A 16,230-nucleotide genomic window follows, 5' to 3' on the forward strand; every position below is an offset into this window, starting at 1 on the left:
CCTGAGCAAAGGTATCCGAAAGATCCCGGATAGCCTGTGCTGAGGCACAGGATGTTCGAGCATCCCTCAGCCCCAGCCGCAGCCCTGGCTGGCAGATTAGCTTGGTGTGTGAGTGCAAAAAGCCCCGAGATTTGAGTGGAGAGAAGATATATAGACCTGGGGGTTAGACTCAGGGAGGGGGGATCTGACAAGGAGATGGGGGGCTGAGAAGAGGAGTGGAGGCCGGCTGACGAGATTAGAGGGGGAGAAGAGGTCAAGGGGCGGCTGATGAGACGGCAAAGGCGGAAGAAGACAGACAGGGGGCTACAAGGACGCAGGAGAAGATGAGAAGGACTAGGAGCAGAGAAAAAAGAGGCTGAAGGGCAGACTGACAGAGCAGACAGACAGAAGGTCAGTGAGAGAGAAACACAGGGGATCAGCAGTGGCAGTAAGGAGAGGAAAGTTAGAAGCAGGGGGATTTACAAAATGAAAGGGGCTCAGAGTTAGAATAAAGGACCTGAGTGCCCTAAGGCAAGAGGCAGCTAAGGCCCTTATTGTATTAAAAAAAGGTCCAGGCCCAGCAGGTGGGAAAGAGACACAATGGAAAGAGACCCACCGCAATGCAGTCAGGTTGTACATTTTATTTCCCTGTATTCCTAATTTTAAATAGTATCTCATAAATAAACTCTGCTTTGATTATTTAGTTAAGAGCCTTCTTGATCTTTAGCGTATCAATTTGGGAGCAGTGTGGTGGAACTTTATAAATGGCCCATGCTAAGTTAATAGCAGTCAGATAGCCAAATAGTCAAAAGTCCCCAGATTAGTCCTCCAGTCAACTTTAGCTCCAAAATTAGGCTAGTCAACAAAAATATTTTCACATTTGAATGGCAACCATGGCAGGACTTACAGCCCAATTATAATTTTCCAAAACTAATCATTTTTCATAAATCTAATTATATAAAATTTCCAGGTTAGATTAGTTATACTTAATAATTAATTTTTTTACAGACACTTACTAGTTGTGGGACACTGGGCAAGTCAACCTCTTTCTGCCTTGGTTTCCTAGACTACAGAATGGGGATAGTACCTATCTCCCAGGGTTGTTGCAAGGATAAAATGACATAATATTTATAAAGCACTTGGGACAGTTCCTGGCAAATAGTAAGGCACTTAACAAATACTTGTTTCCTTCCTTCCATTCTTTAAGAGATTTTCCCTAGAGCTCTGGGAGTAGAGACATTACCTGCCAGAGGGTCCTATATAAACTTTACTCTTTTAGGGATCAGGTTGTCCCCAAATGAATCTAGATGTGACCAACCTCAGAGTCAGATCCAGGATCCCTTGGTAGAAAGAAGAACCTTCTTAGCTATGGATATTTGCCTGGGAACTGAGCTTCTGAGGTGATGTTTCTTAGGCCAGTCTGTCCTATTGCTGAGCTATTTGTCATTAGAAAAAGAGAATAAATTACCCCAATGCTCTTTATTACACAGCAGTACTGGAGCAGCGATCCATTTTCACTTGGTGGTTTTCCCTGTGTGTCTATTATAGGTTCAGAGTTAGATGGTACCTCAGAAGTCCTCTGGTACAACTTGCACCTAAGCAGAAATCCCGTGTATCACATTTTAACAAACATTTATCAAGTATTTACTATGCCAGGAACTGTTTGAAGACACTCGGGGATGGGAGACAACTTTCAGTCACTTCAGTTGTGTCTGACTCTTCATGACCCCATTTGGGGTTTTCTTGGCAGTGATACTGGAATGGTTTGCCATTTCCTTCTCCAGAGGAAACTGAGGCAAACAGGGTTAAGCGACAACTTCCCACAGAATAAGGCTGTATCAGGGCAGCTAAACAGCACAATGGATAAAGCACTGGCCCTGGATTCAGGATGACCTGAGTTCAAATCGGGCCTCAGACACTTGACACATACTAGCTGTGTGATCCTAGGGAAGTCACTTAACCCCAATTGCTTCATAAAAAAAAAAAGAAAGAAAGAAAGAGGGGCAGCTAGGTGGTGCAGTGGATAGAGCACCGGCCCTGGAGTCAGGAGGATCTGAGTACAAATCCGGCCTCAGACACTTAACACTTACTGGCTGTGTGACCCTGGGCAAGTCACTTAACTCCAATTGCCTCATGAAGGAAGGAAGGAAGGAAGGAAGGAAGGAAGGAAGGAAGGAAGGAAGGAAGGAAGGAAGGAAGGAAGGAAGGAAGGAAGGAAGAAAGAAGGAAAGAAGGAAAGAAAGAAGGAAAGAAAGAAGGAAAGAAAGAAGGAAAGAAAGAAAGAAGAAAGAAAGAATAAGGCTGACCAAGCTCTGCTAGGCAGTTTTCCCTTATCCTGGGTAGAAATCACCATCCACAACTTGCGCTCAGAGAAGCAGCATGGTGTTATAGAAAGAGTGCTCTATGTGAAGGAAAAGGGATGAGGTTCATTATTTAACAGTTCTGTAAACTTCGGCAAGGCACTCGACTTTGCCTCAGTTTCCTCTTCACCCAAATGAGGTTGAACTAGATCACCCCTGAGGGGTCATCCAGCTTTGACCCTGTGAGGAAAAGTAAAGGGCTTACTCCTTCTTCCTCGGAATAGTCTTTTAAATCAAACCCTTGCCCCTGGAGACCCTTCCTCTGTTGGGAGAAGAGGGGAGAGGATGAACTTTGGAGAGCTCCTACAGGCTCCTCCCATTTAAAGCAGCCCAGGGTAGACACCACATGGCTGCCCACCTGGCTGCAAGACTTTATTATGCCTTGCACAGGATATTCTCCAGACCTTCTCATGTCCTCTCTCCTTCCTTTTCAACTTCTTTTTATGTGTTCTCTCCCCCCACTCCCATTAGATTAGGAGCTCCTTAAGGGCAAGGACTCTTTTGGCTTTCTTTGCATTACCAGAGTTTAGCATAGTGCCTGGCACATTGTTGGAATTGCTTATTGACTCACTAACTACTTTAAATAGTTATCTTCATCTTCAAAGACCTCTTTTCTAGGTGAAAAATTCTGAGTTTTTACAACCAAATTTCATTTGGTTAAATGATTTGTTTAATGTCTCACCAGTAATTAGTGGCAGAACTGACCCAAGCTAATCTTAGTTCTAAAGATAGTTCTTAATATGTCCTAGACACGGTGCTCAATAGGAGAGATACAAAGAAAGATGCCTCCAGTGCCAGGGCAGGTGATTCTAAATTCTCAAAAGTAGTTCAGCCTCTGGTTGGTCCCACCAAACTGGGAAGGCTGCCAGGATGGAATTAGGAATGAACTATGTGCCTATCATCTGAGCTAGCATAGCTTACCTTTTGGTGATGAGGTTTATGACCAGAAATTTGGCTGCCAGGTGAAAACTTGGCAAGGAGCCACAATAACTCATAAAAACTGCCTAATACAGAGGGGTTGACTAGCGGAGCCAAGATGGTGGAGATCAGGCAGCAACTCAGCTGAAGCCTCCTAACAACTTTAAAGTAATTCCTCAAATCAAATTTTTGAGCAGCAGAGCCAATGAGAGGTCAGAATAAGATATTTTTCCAACCCAAGACAACTCAGGAGGTTGTAAGGAGAGGTCTCTAATAACAGGTTGCATACCAGCTTGGAGTACAGCCTCACAGCACCCGCTATGGACTTGGAGGTGGCTGCAACAGTGGCACTCTATTGCCTATAAGCAGTTCTGCATTGCAGTTCCAATGGGGAGAAGAGTTTTTTTCTTATATGTCACAAGGAAGCAGGGGCCTTGATCACAGTTACAAGGCAAAGAGGAACACTAGTGCTTATGGCTTTGAGTCAGCAGGGGCCCTTTCCAGGTAAAGACCAAAGCACAGACCAGGAGAGCAGTGACAATACCTCTACCTGGATCACACCACCTAGGAAGCTCCAAAAACTTGCAGACCCCCAGAAGTAGCTCTGAAAACAGTAGCATGAAAAAGTCTGAAACTTGGGACAGTGCCATCCCACTTCAAGGTGAGCAGACCCCAACTTTAACATAAATTTCAAAGACAAGAAATAGTGATACATGAGTTCTTTAAATTTCTACTTACTTTCTGGATCTAAGATACCAGGACAGTTTTCCTTTAATTTCTTGAAATATTATATCCAGGCTATTTTTTTTCTTTTTTTTTTTAGTGAGGCAGTATGAATTTGAGTCAATTATGTTGGGATGATCTAAAAAAATGAAGGAGTGCAAAAGAGGGATGCACTGGGAGAAGTAGAATGGGAAAATTTCTCACAAAAAAGAGGCACACAAGAAAGAACTTTTATAGTGGAGGGGTACATGCTTGAACCTTACTCTCATTGGAATTGGTTCAAAGAGGGAAGAATATACATACATAATCATTTGGGTATAGAAATCTATCTTACCCAATAGTAAAATAGAAGAGGAAGGGGATAGCTGATAAAAGTGAAAATACATTAAAGGAGGCAGTGGTCAGAAGCAAAATGGATTTTTGAGAAGGGACAGTATAGAAAGAGAGAGTGAGAGGATAGATAGAAGAAAATAGGTTGGAGGGAAATGCACAGTAATTATAACTGTGAATATGAATGGGGGGGCAGCTAGGTAGCACAATGGATAGAGCACAGGCCCTGGATTCAGGAGGACCCAAGTTCAAATCCGGCCCCAGACACTTAACACTTACTAGCTGTGTGACCCTGAGCAAGTCACTTAACCCCAATTGCCTCACCAAAAAAAAGAAGAAGAAGAATATGAATGGGATGAGCTCACCCAGAAAACAAAAGTAAATAGCAGAATGAATTAGAAACCAGAATTCAACGATATGTTGTTTACAAGAGTTAACAGTTGAAGTATAAAGACACACAGAGAGCTAAAATAAAGGGCTAAAGCAAACTCTAACATGCTTCAGCTGGAGTAAAAAAAAAAAAGGCAGGGATAGCAATCAAAATCTCAGATATAGGGGGCAGCTAGGTGGTGCAGTGGATAAAGCACCAGCCCTGGATTCAGGAGGACCTGAGTTCAAATCCAGCCTCAGACATTTGACACTTACTAGCTGTGTGACCCTGGGCAAGTCACTTAACCCTCATTGCCCCGCCCCCAAAAAAACTCAGATAAAGAAAAAGCAAAAATAAATCTAATTAAATTGATCTCAAAGTGGACCATTAGCGTGATGTCATGATTTGCAGTGAATTGGATTTAAGTGAGGGAGGGCTGTGCAAAATCACCAACTTCACTCTCTCCTCCAGACTCATCTGGGTCTAGTAGCAAGATATACGTCAGGATGACTGAGATGGCCCTGGATGTTTTCAAGGCAATTGGGGTTAAGTGACTTGCCCAGGGTTGAACAATTAATAAGTGTCTGAGGTACCATAGACAATGAAGTATTATCAAAAAAATTTATAGCAAGTTTCTCTGATAAAGGCCTCATTTCTCAAATATGGAGTCAAATTTATATTAACTGAGTCAAATTTATATTTAAAAAGTAAGAGCCATTCCCCAATTGATAAATGGTCAAAGGATATGAAATGGTAGTTTTCACAGAAGAAGAAAACAAAGTTATCTATAGTCATGTGAAGAAATGCTCCAACTCACTATTGGTTAGAGAAATGAAAATTAAAACAACTCTGAGGAACCATCTCACACCTATCAGAATTGACAAATGTTGGTGGGGATGAGGAAAAATAGGCACACTAATAAACTATTGATGGAGTTGTGGATCAATCCAAACATTCTGGAGAATAATTTTAAACTATACCCAAAGGGTTATAAAACTGCATACTCTTTGACCCAGCAATACCACTACAAAGTTGGTACCCCAAAAGGATCAAGGGGAAAGGACCTATGTGTACGAAAATGTTTTTAGCAGCTATTTTTGTGGTGGCAAACTCTTAGAGCTATAGTTTTCCTGGCAAATTAGGAACTACCTGTGTCTGTTCAGATATGTCTGGACTTATTGTTTTGTTTTGTTTTTTTAAGTTTCATTCTAGAATTACAAAAACTTAGCTGCAAGGAACTTCAGATGCCACTATGTCCGGTCTGTACCTGGAGGGAAAATTCCTCCTCAATATACCTGACAAGTAGTCACCCAGTTTTTGCTTAGCAATATGGTATAGTAAAAAGGGCATTGGATCTGAACTCAGAAAACCTGGGTTTAAATTCTGACCCTGTCATTTACTACATGTGACCTTGGACAAGTCAGTACGCTTCTCATAACTCGGTTTTGTGGGTCAAGTTTTTAGAGCTGGAAGGAGCCTCAGAGGTCAGATAGTCTAGCCTTGTCATTAAATAGATTAGGAGTCTGAGGTTCAGAAAAATGAAGTGACTTAGCCCAGGTCACATAGCTAACTGTCAAGAGCTGACTGTTGAATTTTCAACATGACATTGGCAAATTATATAAATCAGGGCTTGATTTGTTTGTTTTTTAATTTTGTAGACTTAAGGAAATAATAGACAAAATGTTAATAATGGAGATGAAACTGAAAAATGTGTTTTGTGTTCATCCCTCCCCCACCAAGAGATGGCTATTAAATATTTACCAGAACATCCCTAAGTGTGAATTGAGAGCATCTTGTATAAGATATGTAGGTGGAAAAGATTTTAGAAATCATCTAGTTTGACTTTTACAGATTAAAAAGGAATATGATCCTGAGGCAAGTCACAACTAGCTTTGTGACCCTGGGCAAGTCACTTAACCTCTGTCTCCCTCAGCTTCCTCAACTATAAAATGAGGATAATAATATCTACTTCTCAGGGTTATTGTATCAAATGAGATAATACTTGTAAAGTGCTTAGCAGAGTGCCTGGCTCATAACAGGCACTTAAAAATGCCTATCAAGAAGCAGTTAGGTGGTATGGTGGATAGAGCACCGGCCCTGGAGTCAGGAGGACCTGAGTTCAAATTCAGCCTCAGACACTTAACACCTACTAGCTGTGTGACCCTGGGAAAGCCACTTAACCCCAATTGCCTCACTAAGAAAAAATGCCTATTAAATCTAAATCTGATCTAAATTGTAGAGAATTGCACATATTTCTTTTATTTGAATCAGATTTTTTTTTTTATTTCATTGTCATAGAGTCCACCCAGTGAGGCTATTCCCTCCAGTAATACAGATCAGACAGAACAGATCTATCTTAGGATCTGCATCTTATATCTACTATGCAATTTATAATCTTAAAAAGTTGCCTAAGATACTGAAAGATTAAGGGATTTATACATATGGCTTTTAAAAAATTAAAGGGCATGAGATTTAATTTTTAAAAAATTTTCTCCTATGTAACATTGGTACCAAAGTGTATATGATTTATTGCACAGATTTATTGCACATTTCCGTAAAATATACAGAAATATCTTACTGCTTGACTATTAGCCCCAGGAGGCTTTTATGCAGTCCTAGCCATCTCCCCCGTTTAAATGGTAATCACTGTTCCTGAGATGCCTCCTTTCTCAAAGCTCTTCTCATTAGCCAGAATCCCTTCTCTCTCTTATAAGGAAGCTTAATTTTAATCCTAAATTCATGAGCCACAAGCATAGGCACCATATCCTTGTTGAAAACTGAAGCTGTCAATCCACTGCTATAAAAGGAAGGGAAAGACAAGCAAGCCTTGGAAAGAGAGAAATTAGCTGCACACAAATTCCATGTGCCCTCCAGGTACAAACAGATGACAGACAGATATGTCCTCAATGAGACAAGTAAAGAAACTACAACATTGCTTACATCCCAACTACATGGGCCTTTAGATGATGCTAAAATAGCCCTGCATGGTAGAAGTGGGTTTGGTTTTCCTTTCCCTGATATACTCACCCCAAAGAGTAAAGGCGACATCTCTTGTTGTGGATCTGATGAGCCAAGCTGAACTTCTCATCAAGACAGATTGGCCAGGGCTTCTTTGTGCTTCCAGAATCACTTTTCAAGCCACTTGGGATCAAGTGGTTGCATGAAATCTGTGAAGGTCACATATCATTTTTAAAGACATTTAAAGTCAAAAGTGTTTGTATTTATATTCCTCACAGCCCCTAAGAGTTATGTGAGTATAGTTATGGCTTTCCTCATTAAGGGAGATACCTATTTGGGGGAGATCTGGAATGGAAACAGGTTAAAAGGAGGGAATGCATCATCTTAAATGCTTTAAAGAAACCCTAAACACAAAGAGTAGAGGGATCCTAGGAGGCTTTGTTCCTAGAGCTTTAGGTTGGAATTGGGAAATGGAGGGAAGCTACTCATTTTATTTTTTTTTCCATTGGCCTTTGGTAAGGAGTCGATAGGAAGGAAAACATTTTAAAATACTGTTGAGGGAGCATTTTAACTGTACCCTAGAGAGAGCTGAGCAGAATAGAACTTCAGACTTGGTAGAGGCCAGCTTGTCAATTCAGTTCAGTTTATCAAAGCATTTGTTGATCAAAATTTATCGTGTTAATATATAATATTGGTAAATGATCAGCATTTATTAAGCACCAGGCACTATGTTAGGCACAAAGACAAAAACAAAAGAGCCCCTGCCCTCAAGGAGTTTACACTCTACTGGTAGGTAAAATCCTATCTTTATATGTGAGAATATAGAAACCAAGAGAGGTTAAGGACATGGCCAATGTCACATAGGTAATGAGTGTCAAGGTCAGAATTTGACCCAGGTCTTCTGATATCAGATCCATTGCACTTACCACTATACCATTGATCCTGTCTCATAATTGAAATAACTAAGGTTCAGGGAAATTAAGCGATTCATTCTAAGACACAGATTATAAATGGTTTGTTGTTGTTGTTTAGTTATTTTTTCAGTCACATTCATCTCTTTGTGACCCCATTTGGGGTTTTCTTGGCAAAGATATTGGAGTGGTTCGCCATTTCCTTTTCCAGTTCATTTTACAGACAAGGAAACTGAGGCAAACAGGGTTAAGAGACTTGCCCAGGGTCACACAACTAGTAAGTCTCTGTGGCCAGATTTAAACTCAGAAAGAGAAGTCTTCCTGATTCCAGGCCCAGTACTCTATAGAATCCATGCACGTGTCCTGCCTTTCAATGTGGTTCTAGCCCGCATTAAAAAGAAGGGTAGCATGGTCCAAATGAGAAAATTTTCTTTAGAAATAAAATTACTAAGCTCTTTTGTTACAATAAATTTAAGAGGGATGATTTATGGAACCCTCTGTTCTGCTGGACTGGGGAAATCTCTCATGGAGCTGGACATATACTCAGATATCATTCTGTGGGACATGTGTTCTACTTCCTCACCAAAGGACATGCACCTTAAGCAACTCCTAATTGGTCTCCAGTTGTGTCAGAGATTAATTAGCCACAGAATCAGGAGAAGCTGACTATTTGGTAGGCTGCGAAGGACACAGAGGAGAAATTCTCTCTCTCATTCATTTTCTCTCCCTCTCCCTCCCAGAATCAGGAGAAGCTGCCTATTTGGTGGGCTGCAAAGAGCACTGAGGAGAAATTCTTTCATTCATTCATTCGTTCATTCATTCATTCATTCATTCATTCATTCATTCATTCATTCATTCTCCCTCCCTTTCCCTTCTTCTAGAACTTTCTCTTCCTTAGGATTTCCAGAAATCCTAAGCACATATTCCATAGAAAAAGGGATCAAAGCATATACCCAGTTCTGTGGGAGATAGCCCAGTCCAATAGATAGGAGGCAGCCTCAAATCATTAGTGTTTCAAAATAAAGATGAGAAAACCAAAGAAAATGCGTATCAAAAAAAAAAAGTCAAACTCTCTGATCTCAGCTGTACCCTAAGCAAACATGCTATTCATTTGCAGAGACTCTGAGCGCTTACATGGCTTGTACAGCTGCAGCTGTGAGGGCTAAAAGCAACATTTACTGTTGCCAAGACAGTGATCTTACCAAGCAGTGGTATGTTTTCCCAGCCCAGCAAGAAGCAGACCAAAATGCTTCACTTTCTAAGGAAGATCTATGAATTTAAGGCAACTCTAGCTACCTTCCAGAAGACAACGGAATGTGTGAAATGCAACATTTATTTTTTAATGCTATGTTTTTTGTAAGGGCTTTGGAAAATATATAGTAATAGATAACCCCAGGCTTCTCTGAGGGACCTGAAAAATAAAAAAGGCACCTTGGGCTCAACCATCCTTTCACTGAATTGATTTTTCCAAAATCACTATAGAAACACAGCCAATTATGTTAGTCTGATTCAGATAATATAGCTAACTTCATTAATCTTCCTAATGCTTGGAGGTTACCTGGCCAACCACTCTTGCCACATATGTCAGAAGTTCTAAGTAATTTTAAATTGGGGGGTTGTGGGAGGGGCCTGAGGAAAGGTTACGGAGGAATGTAGAGGAAATATCATCACCCCAGAATCATCTGTTCTTTCCTCTTGTTCCCTGCTTTTTCCAAGTCTTTGGCTATTTTTTTCTGCTCTGTTAAAAAACAAAACCCGAAAAAGCATTTAAGAAAACTTAGGAGACTATGTTGAGTCTCCTTTTAAAAATGTTAACTAGTAGGGGCAGCTAGGTGGCAAAGTGAAGAGTACAGGAAGACCCTTGTTCAAATCTGACCTTAGACTACTCTGTGACCCTGGGGCAAGTCACTTAACCCTGATTGCCCTCCCCACCTCACAAATAACTTTAACTAGCACAAGGGATCTAGAGTCTAAAAGAAAAAGCACTATACTGGGGGGTCAGAAGGCTTAGATTCTAGTCCTGGCTTTATAGCTGTGTGATCCTGAACAGTTCACTTAATCCAATTCAACAGACATTTGTTAATATGCCTACTAGGTGGCAAAACACTGTGCTATCTCTCCGGGCCTCAGTTTCTTCTTTTGTAAAATCAGAGGTTTGGACGAGAGGACGGCTAAGATCCTTTCTGGATTTAATATTTTATTCAGGCTTATGATGTTTAATAATTGGGAAACTCAAGCTTTCAAGCATGGCTGAGAATAACCTGGGTTATTTTTTCACTTAGATAAAAATTACAGTATACAAGGGGTTGGAAATTGCATTTCTTTTTTCCTTCCACATCATACATGTATTGTCATTAGAAAGAAAAGTCCTTCATTTCAGTATCTTTTTATGGTACTACCTTCTCTCAAAGGATCATAATAAAACGAAAGAATTTCTTGGTATTTTGCTTTTTATTGTCATATCTTTCAAAAGCGTTAACATCAAAGACCAACTGGGAATACTGGACAATGTTTCCCAATTAAAATTCTCCTCTTAAAAAAAGAGTTAAATATTGGTTATTTTAGTTTTCTGGACAAGATTTATAGCCAAGGATCCATGAAATCCCTTGTAAATAAATGGGAAACTAGATCCAAGTCAGATAATTAGTTTCAGTTTTCTTTCGTTTCCCCTTTGCAATTTTAATCATAAAAAACTGGATGGACAAATAAACAAGGCATACTCTAGGAAATAAACCTATGTGGACAAGCATAATTTTAGTGATTATTGTATCCTGCTTCATTTTTGTGTCCTGAAGCTAAGAAGAGTGGACAGAAAGAATGCTTGAAAAAATATACCCATTAGATAAAATGAATTTCAAACACCATCATTATGTTGATGAAGTACCATTAACCAGAGGAGCTCAAGGAGAATCTATGGTTTAAAAAATATTTTGTTTCAATTTCATAGACATCTCATTTCTTTTAGAATGCATATTCATGAAAAGTTCCATTTATGTCAACTTTTTGGAAATCAAGTCAAATCTGAAACATACTCTTAGCTCAGCATTTAAAGTAAGGGTTCTTCATCTAGACTCCATGAATCTGTCTTTCTTAATATTTCTTAACTTAGTTCAATATAATTGGTTTCCTCTGTAATCCCATATATTTCATTTTATAAATTTAAAAATATTGTTCTGAGAAGGGATCCATAAGATTTATCAGATTGTAGAAGTTCATGACAAAAAAAAAGGTTAAGAAACTCTCATTTAAAGGACCTTTGTGATATTAATTGCTTACTGTCTTGAGGAGAGAGGGGAAAAAAATCTGAAACTCAAAATCCTATAAAAATGAGTGTTAAGAAGTGTCTTTAGGGGGCAGCTAGGTGGCGCAGTGGATAAAGCACCGGCCCTGGATTCAGGAGGACCTGAGTTCAAATCCGGCCTCAGACACTTGACACTTACTAGCTGTGTGACCCTGGGCAAGTCACTTAACCCCCATTGCCCTGCAAACAAACAAACAAACAAAAAAAAAAAAAGAAGTGTCTTTACATGTAACTAGAAAAAATAAAATACTACCTTAAAAAAAGAATACTATTGTGCTATAAGAAATGATGAGCAGGATGGTTTCAGAAAAACCTGGGAAAACTTATATGAACTCACTTAAAATGAAGTGATTGTGACAAGGAGAACATTGTACACAACAACAGCAATATCATATGGATGATCAACTGTGAAAGACTTAGCTACTCTTGGGACAGCTAGATGGTGCAGTGGATAAAGCACTGGCCCAGGATTCGGGAGGACCTGAGTTCAAATCCGGCCTCAGACACTTAACACTTACTAGCTGTGTGACCCTGGGAAAGTCACTTAACCCTCATTGCCTTGCCAAAAAAAAAAAAAAAGACTCCAAATGGGGTCACTAAGGGTAAGACTTAGCTACTCTGATCAAGACCATAATCCAAGACACTTTCCAAGGATCCAGGATGAAAAATACTATCCATCTCCAGACAGAGAACTGATGCACTTTGAATGCAGATTAAAGCATACTTAAAAAAAATTCTTTATTGTTTTATTCTTTTGTTTTCTTTAACAACATGGCTTATATGGGAATATGTTTTGCATGACTTCACGTATATAATCAAAATCAAATTGTTTGCCTTCTCACAAAGAGGAGATGGGCTGGAGGGAGAAAATTTGGAACTCAAATTTCCAAAAAAAAAAAATTGCTAAATTTTTTCATATGTAATTGGAAAATATTTAACCAAATAAAATATTTTTTAAAAAATAAAGGAACTCTATGACAGATTCCTGTGTAAGGTTACCTTCCATAAAGTAAATTGTCACTTCCTAATTTATAGTTTTATAAGCTTGTATTTTTATATATTGTGTTTTCTTAAAGCAGAGCACATAGGATCCTTGATATAATTTTGATAAATTTAATTGGTTATTATTTTTATCAAAAGATAGGACCACAAAGCCTTCAACAACTCTTTATTTCTTTTTTTCCCCTTCCCTTTTAAAATAATTTCTGTTGCTTGAAATTGCTATGTTATCACAGCCAGACACTCCCCAAGGCATGTTTCCTGAAGGCATATGGCTTGGGGAGCTGCCATTGGAGGTTGAACATGAAGCCTTATCTGAGAATGGCACATTCCTCATCTTGCCTCATGGCTTCATGTTTACCAGCCTTCAGCATCTGACATTCCTCAGGACCAAGAAGAGTAGAGAACTGTCTTTCCCACTTGAAGAAAATACTGCTTTAGTTAATATGGGCACAATAATAGGCTGGCTTAACAAGTGAGGTCATACCCCAAAACTTACATCGGCTTGCTGGTGTTTCATTAAAGCACAGGTAAGAACATGTGAAACCTAAGCCCTTAATGTATAGAAGTCCTCCCTCCCCTCTCCATAGCTAGTGGAACAGTTAAGAAAAACATTGCCATAAAATGATGTGGGTGAGATTCATTTCAGCAGCACTACAGGACTTATTATTTTGTTGCCCATTAGGATTCTTCAGGGCTAACTGAGATAATATTCAGTAACAGTGAGTTGGGTATTACAGCAGGCTTGCCTGCTGTCATTGTTAAAATAGGTTCTAAATGAGGTGTGCGTGGTAAAAAAAACAAAAAACAAAAAAAACCTTTGCCATCCAGCATGTAGGAGGAATGGAAAGCACTAGTTAGCAAAAAATTCTATAATTTCAGCACCACGGAATGTGTGCCATGGCTAATTTATCTCATCTAATCTCAGTTGGGGGTTGGGAGGCACCCAAGTGGCTAAGTGGATAGAGCACTGGGCTTAGGAAGACTCTTATTCTTGAGTTTGAATCCTACTAGCTGTGTGACCCTGGGCAAGTCGCCTAACCCTGTTTACCTCATTTCTTCATCTATAAAATGAGCTAGAAAAGGAAATGGCAAACCACTACAGTATCTTTGCCAAGAAAACCTCAAAAGGGGTCACAAAGAATGGAACAAGACTTAAACAACTCAACAACAACAAATCTCAGTTGGACCTTCATTGCTATGTGGTAATGTTTTATCCTTATTGAAAGTATCACACTCCCCATTACTGATTGCTTCTTGTCTTCCCTCCTCAGACTCCTTCAAGCAAAGGACCCTACCTCCTACTTTACTGAGAAAAAGAGACTGTCCTCCATGATCCCTACTCTCCCCTAGTCTATCTCTTGCCTTTGTGGCTTCCCACAAACCATCCTGCAGGCCTGGAATGCCCTCTCTCCCGCATCTCTTCCTCTTAGAATCCTAAACTTCCTTCAAAGCTCAACTTCTGTGCCCCCTTTTCTCAGGCCCCCTAATTGGTCTTTCATCAAATGTTCTTGTATTTGTATTTAATCATCCATACAGTTATATCCCTCAATTCAAAGGAAGCAGTTTGAAGGTATTTTGTACCCCTTGGGCCTAACCTGGGGCCTAGTATGTATTAAGTACTTAACAATTATTTGTGGAATTGAATTAACCCGGAGAATTTGAGTTAATTATCTGTCAGGCAATCTCCCTCATTAATTTCTCTTGCTTTTGCCCTGCCACCTAACAGTTAAAGAAAGAGAAATGATTTGCCCTCGTAAATCATTGCTGTTTGCAAAAGCCTTGTCAAGTCTCACGGGTCCAGCCTAGTTTCTTTATAAGCAGGACACTAAATAACAACCCCCTAGGAACTTAACAAGAATTCCAGCACCGTCTGACTGTTATATTTACATTTGCTTCTGTTGGGTCCCAAAGCATAAAATATTTGTATAGTGGGGGCCATTCAGGAGATGACTTCAAGAGCTTTCTGGTTGGTAAAATACAAGCACACTAATGGTAATTACAAGGTAAACATAGCTAGCAAACATCACTTCACAATAACCCTGTGAAATAAATGCTATTGCCAACTTCACTTTTCAGATAGGGAAACTGAGGCAATGAGTTTGGTTAAATGATTTGCAAAGGGTTTTTGTCTAAGGCACGACGAGAACAACTCTATCCATTAGGCAACACTGCTCTTTATGATAAGTTGTAGACAGTTGAAATAATTCTTAGTAAGTGAACAATTGGCCCCACTCTGGAATATTGTGGATATATTCAACAATTATTAGACAACTACTGATTTAAAGGGCAGCAAGGTGGTGAAGTAGATAAGAGCACTAGGCTTAGAATCAGAAAGACTTCATCCTCATAAATTCAGATTCAGCCTCAGACACTAGCTGTGTGACCATGGGCACCCTGTTTACACTGGGCTTGGAATGAGTAAGACTCATATTCTTGAATTCTAATCCTACTAGTTGTGTGATCCTAGGCGAGTCACCTAACCTTGTTTGCCTCAGTTTCCTCATCTGTAAAATGATCTGGAGAATGAAATGGCAAACCACTTCAGTATCTTTGCCAAGAAAACCTCAAATGGGGTCACAAAGAGTCAGACATGACTGAAACAACTCAGCAATTGATTTTTTTTAAATAGCAAATATTTTTATTTATACTTTTGAATTCCAAATTTTATTCCTCCTTCCCTCCCTCTCCTCCCCCTCCCTGAGGTGGTATCAACAATTGATTTTTTAAATTATGATTCTTTTAAAAAATTCTTTTTAAAAATTTTACTAAAGGCTTCTTTAAAATTACATTGGATTTGGAGTTCAGGAGAGCTGGGTTCTGCTACCAAATTAGCTGTGGGACCACATACAACTCACTTAGCTCCTCTAGTTTTAGTTCCTTCATCAGCAAAATAAGGAGACTGGACTAAATAGAATATAAGGTTTCTTCCAATTCTATAGTTCTATGAGTCTATGATTTATTCCTTAGGCTGTTTATTTTTAAAATGTTTTTCTCTCTTGGGACATCAACCATAAGAAAGACCTGACAGGAGCTTGAAAGGATCATTTCATACTTCCAAGAGCTTCCTTATGGGTTGTTTTTTTTTTAAAGCTACTTGAAGACATGTACTTGGCGAGTTTATTTTATTTTATTTTTGTAGCAGAGCCTATGGTTCCTAGATCCAATTCATAACAGCTTCCTCCTTCCCCTAGGGTGTTTCAAAGGCTCCACTAAGCTGAAATTAAGAATTTAAGCTTCCTCATCCCTCATGTAAAATCAAGAGATAAAATGACAGCACCATGGAGAGATTAAACAATTCTAATTAAAATACAGAAATAACTTTCAAGTCCAAGTATCCAACAAGTTGATTTGTGGCAAGCTAAGTTGAAATTCTGTAGA

The 16,230-nt window shown here is 39.4% G+C and overlaps 1 protein-coding gene across 3 annotated transcripts in view; it reads right to left on the reverse strand.

Moving 5' to 3' along the window:
* The window catches only part of METTL24 (methyltransferase like 24), a 177,133-nt gene that overhangs the window by 103,049 nt on the left and 57,854 nt on the right, over positions 1-16,230 (reverse strand). For 2 of the 3 annotated variants that reach the window (XM_044004990.1, XM_044004989.1), the window contains one exon: positions 7,708-7,847. The exons of the other annotated variant lie outside the window; for it this stretch is intronic. In XM_044004990.1, the coding sequence (XP_043860925.1) occupies positions 7,708-7,847 (140 nt within the window). The remainder of the gene's footprint in view (positions 1-7,707; positions 7,848-16,230) is intronic. 3 annotated transcript variants of the gene reach the window in all.

The sequence above is a fragment of the Dromiciops gliroides genome, chromosome 4 (assembly GCF_019393635.1).
Source record: "Dromiciops gliroides isolate mDroGli1 chromosome 4, mDroGli1.pri, whole genome shotgun sequence".
NCBI lineage: Eukaryota > Metazoa > Chordata > Mammalia > Microbiotheria > Microbiotheriidae > Dromiciops > Dromiciops gliroides.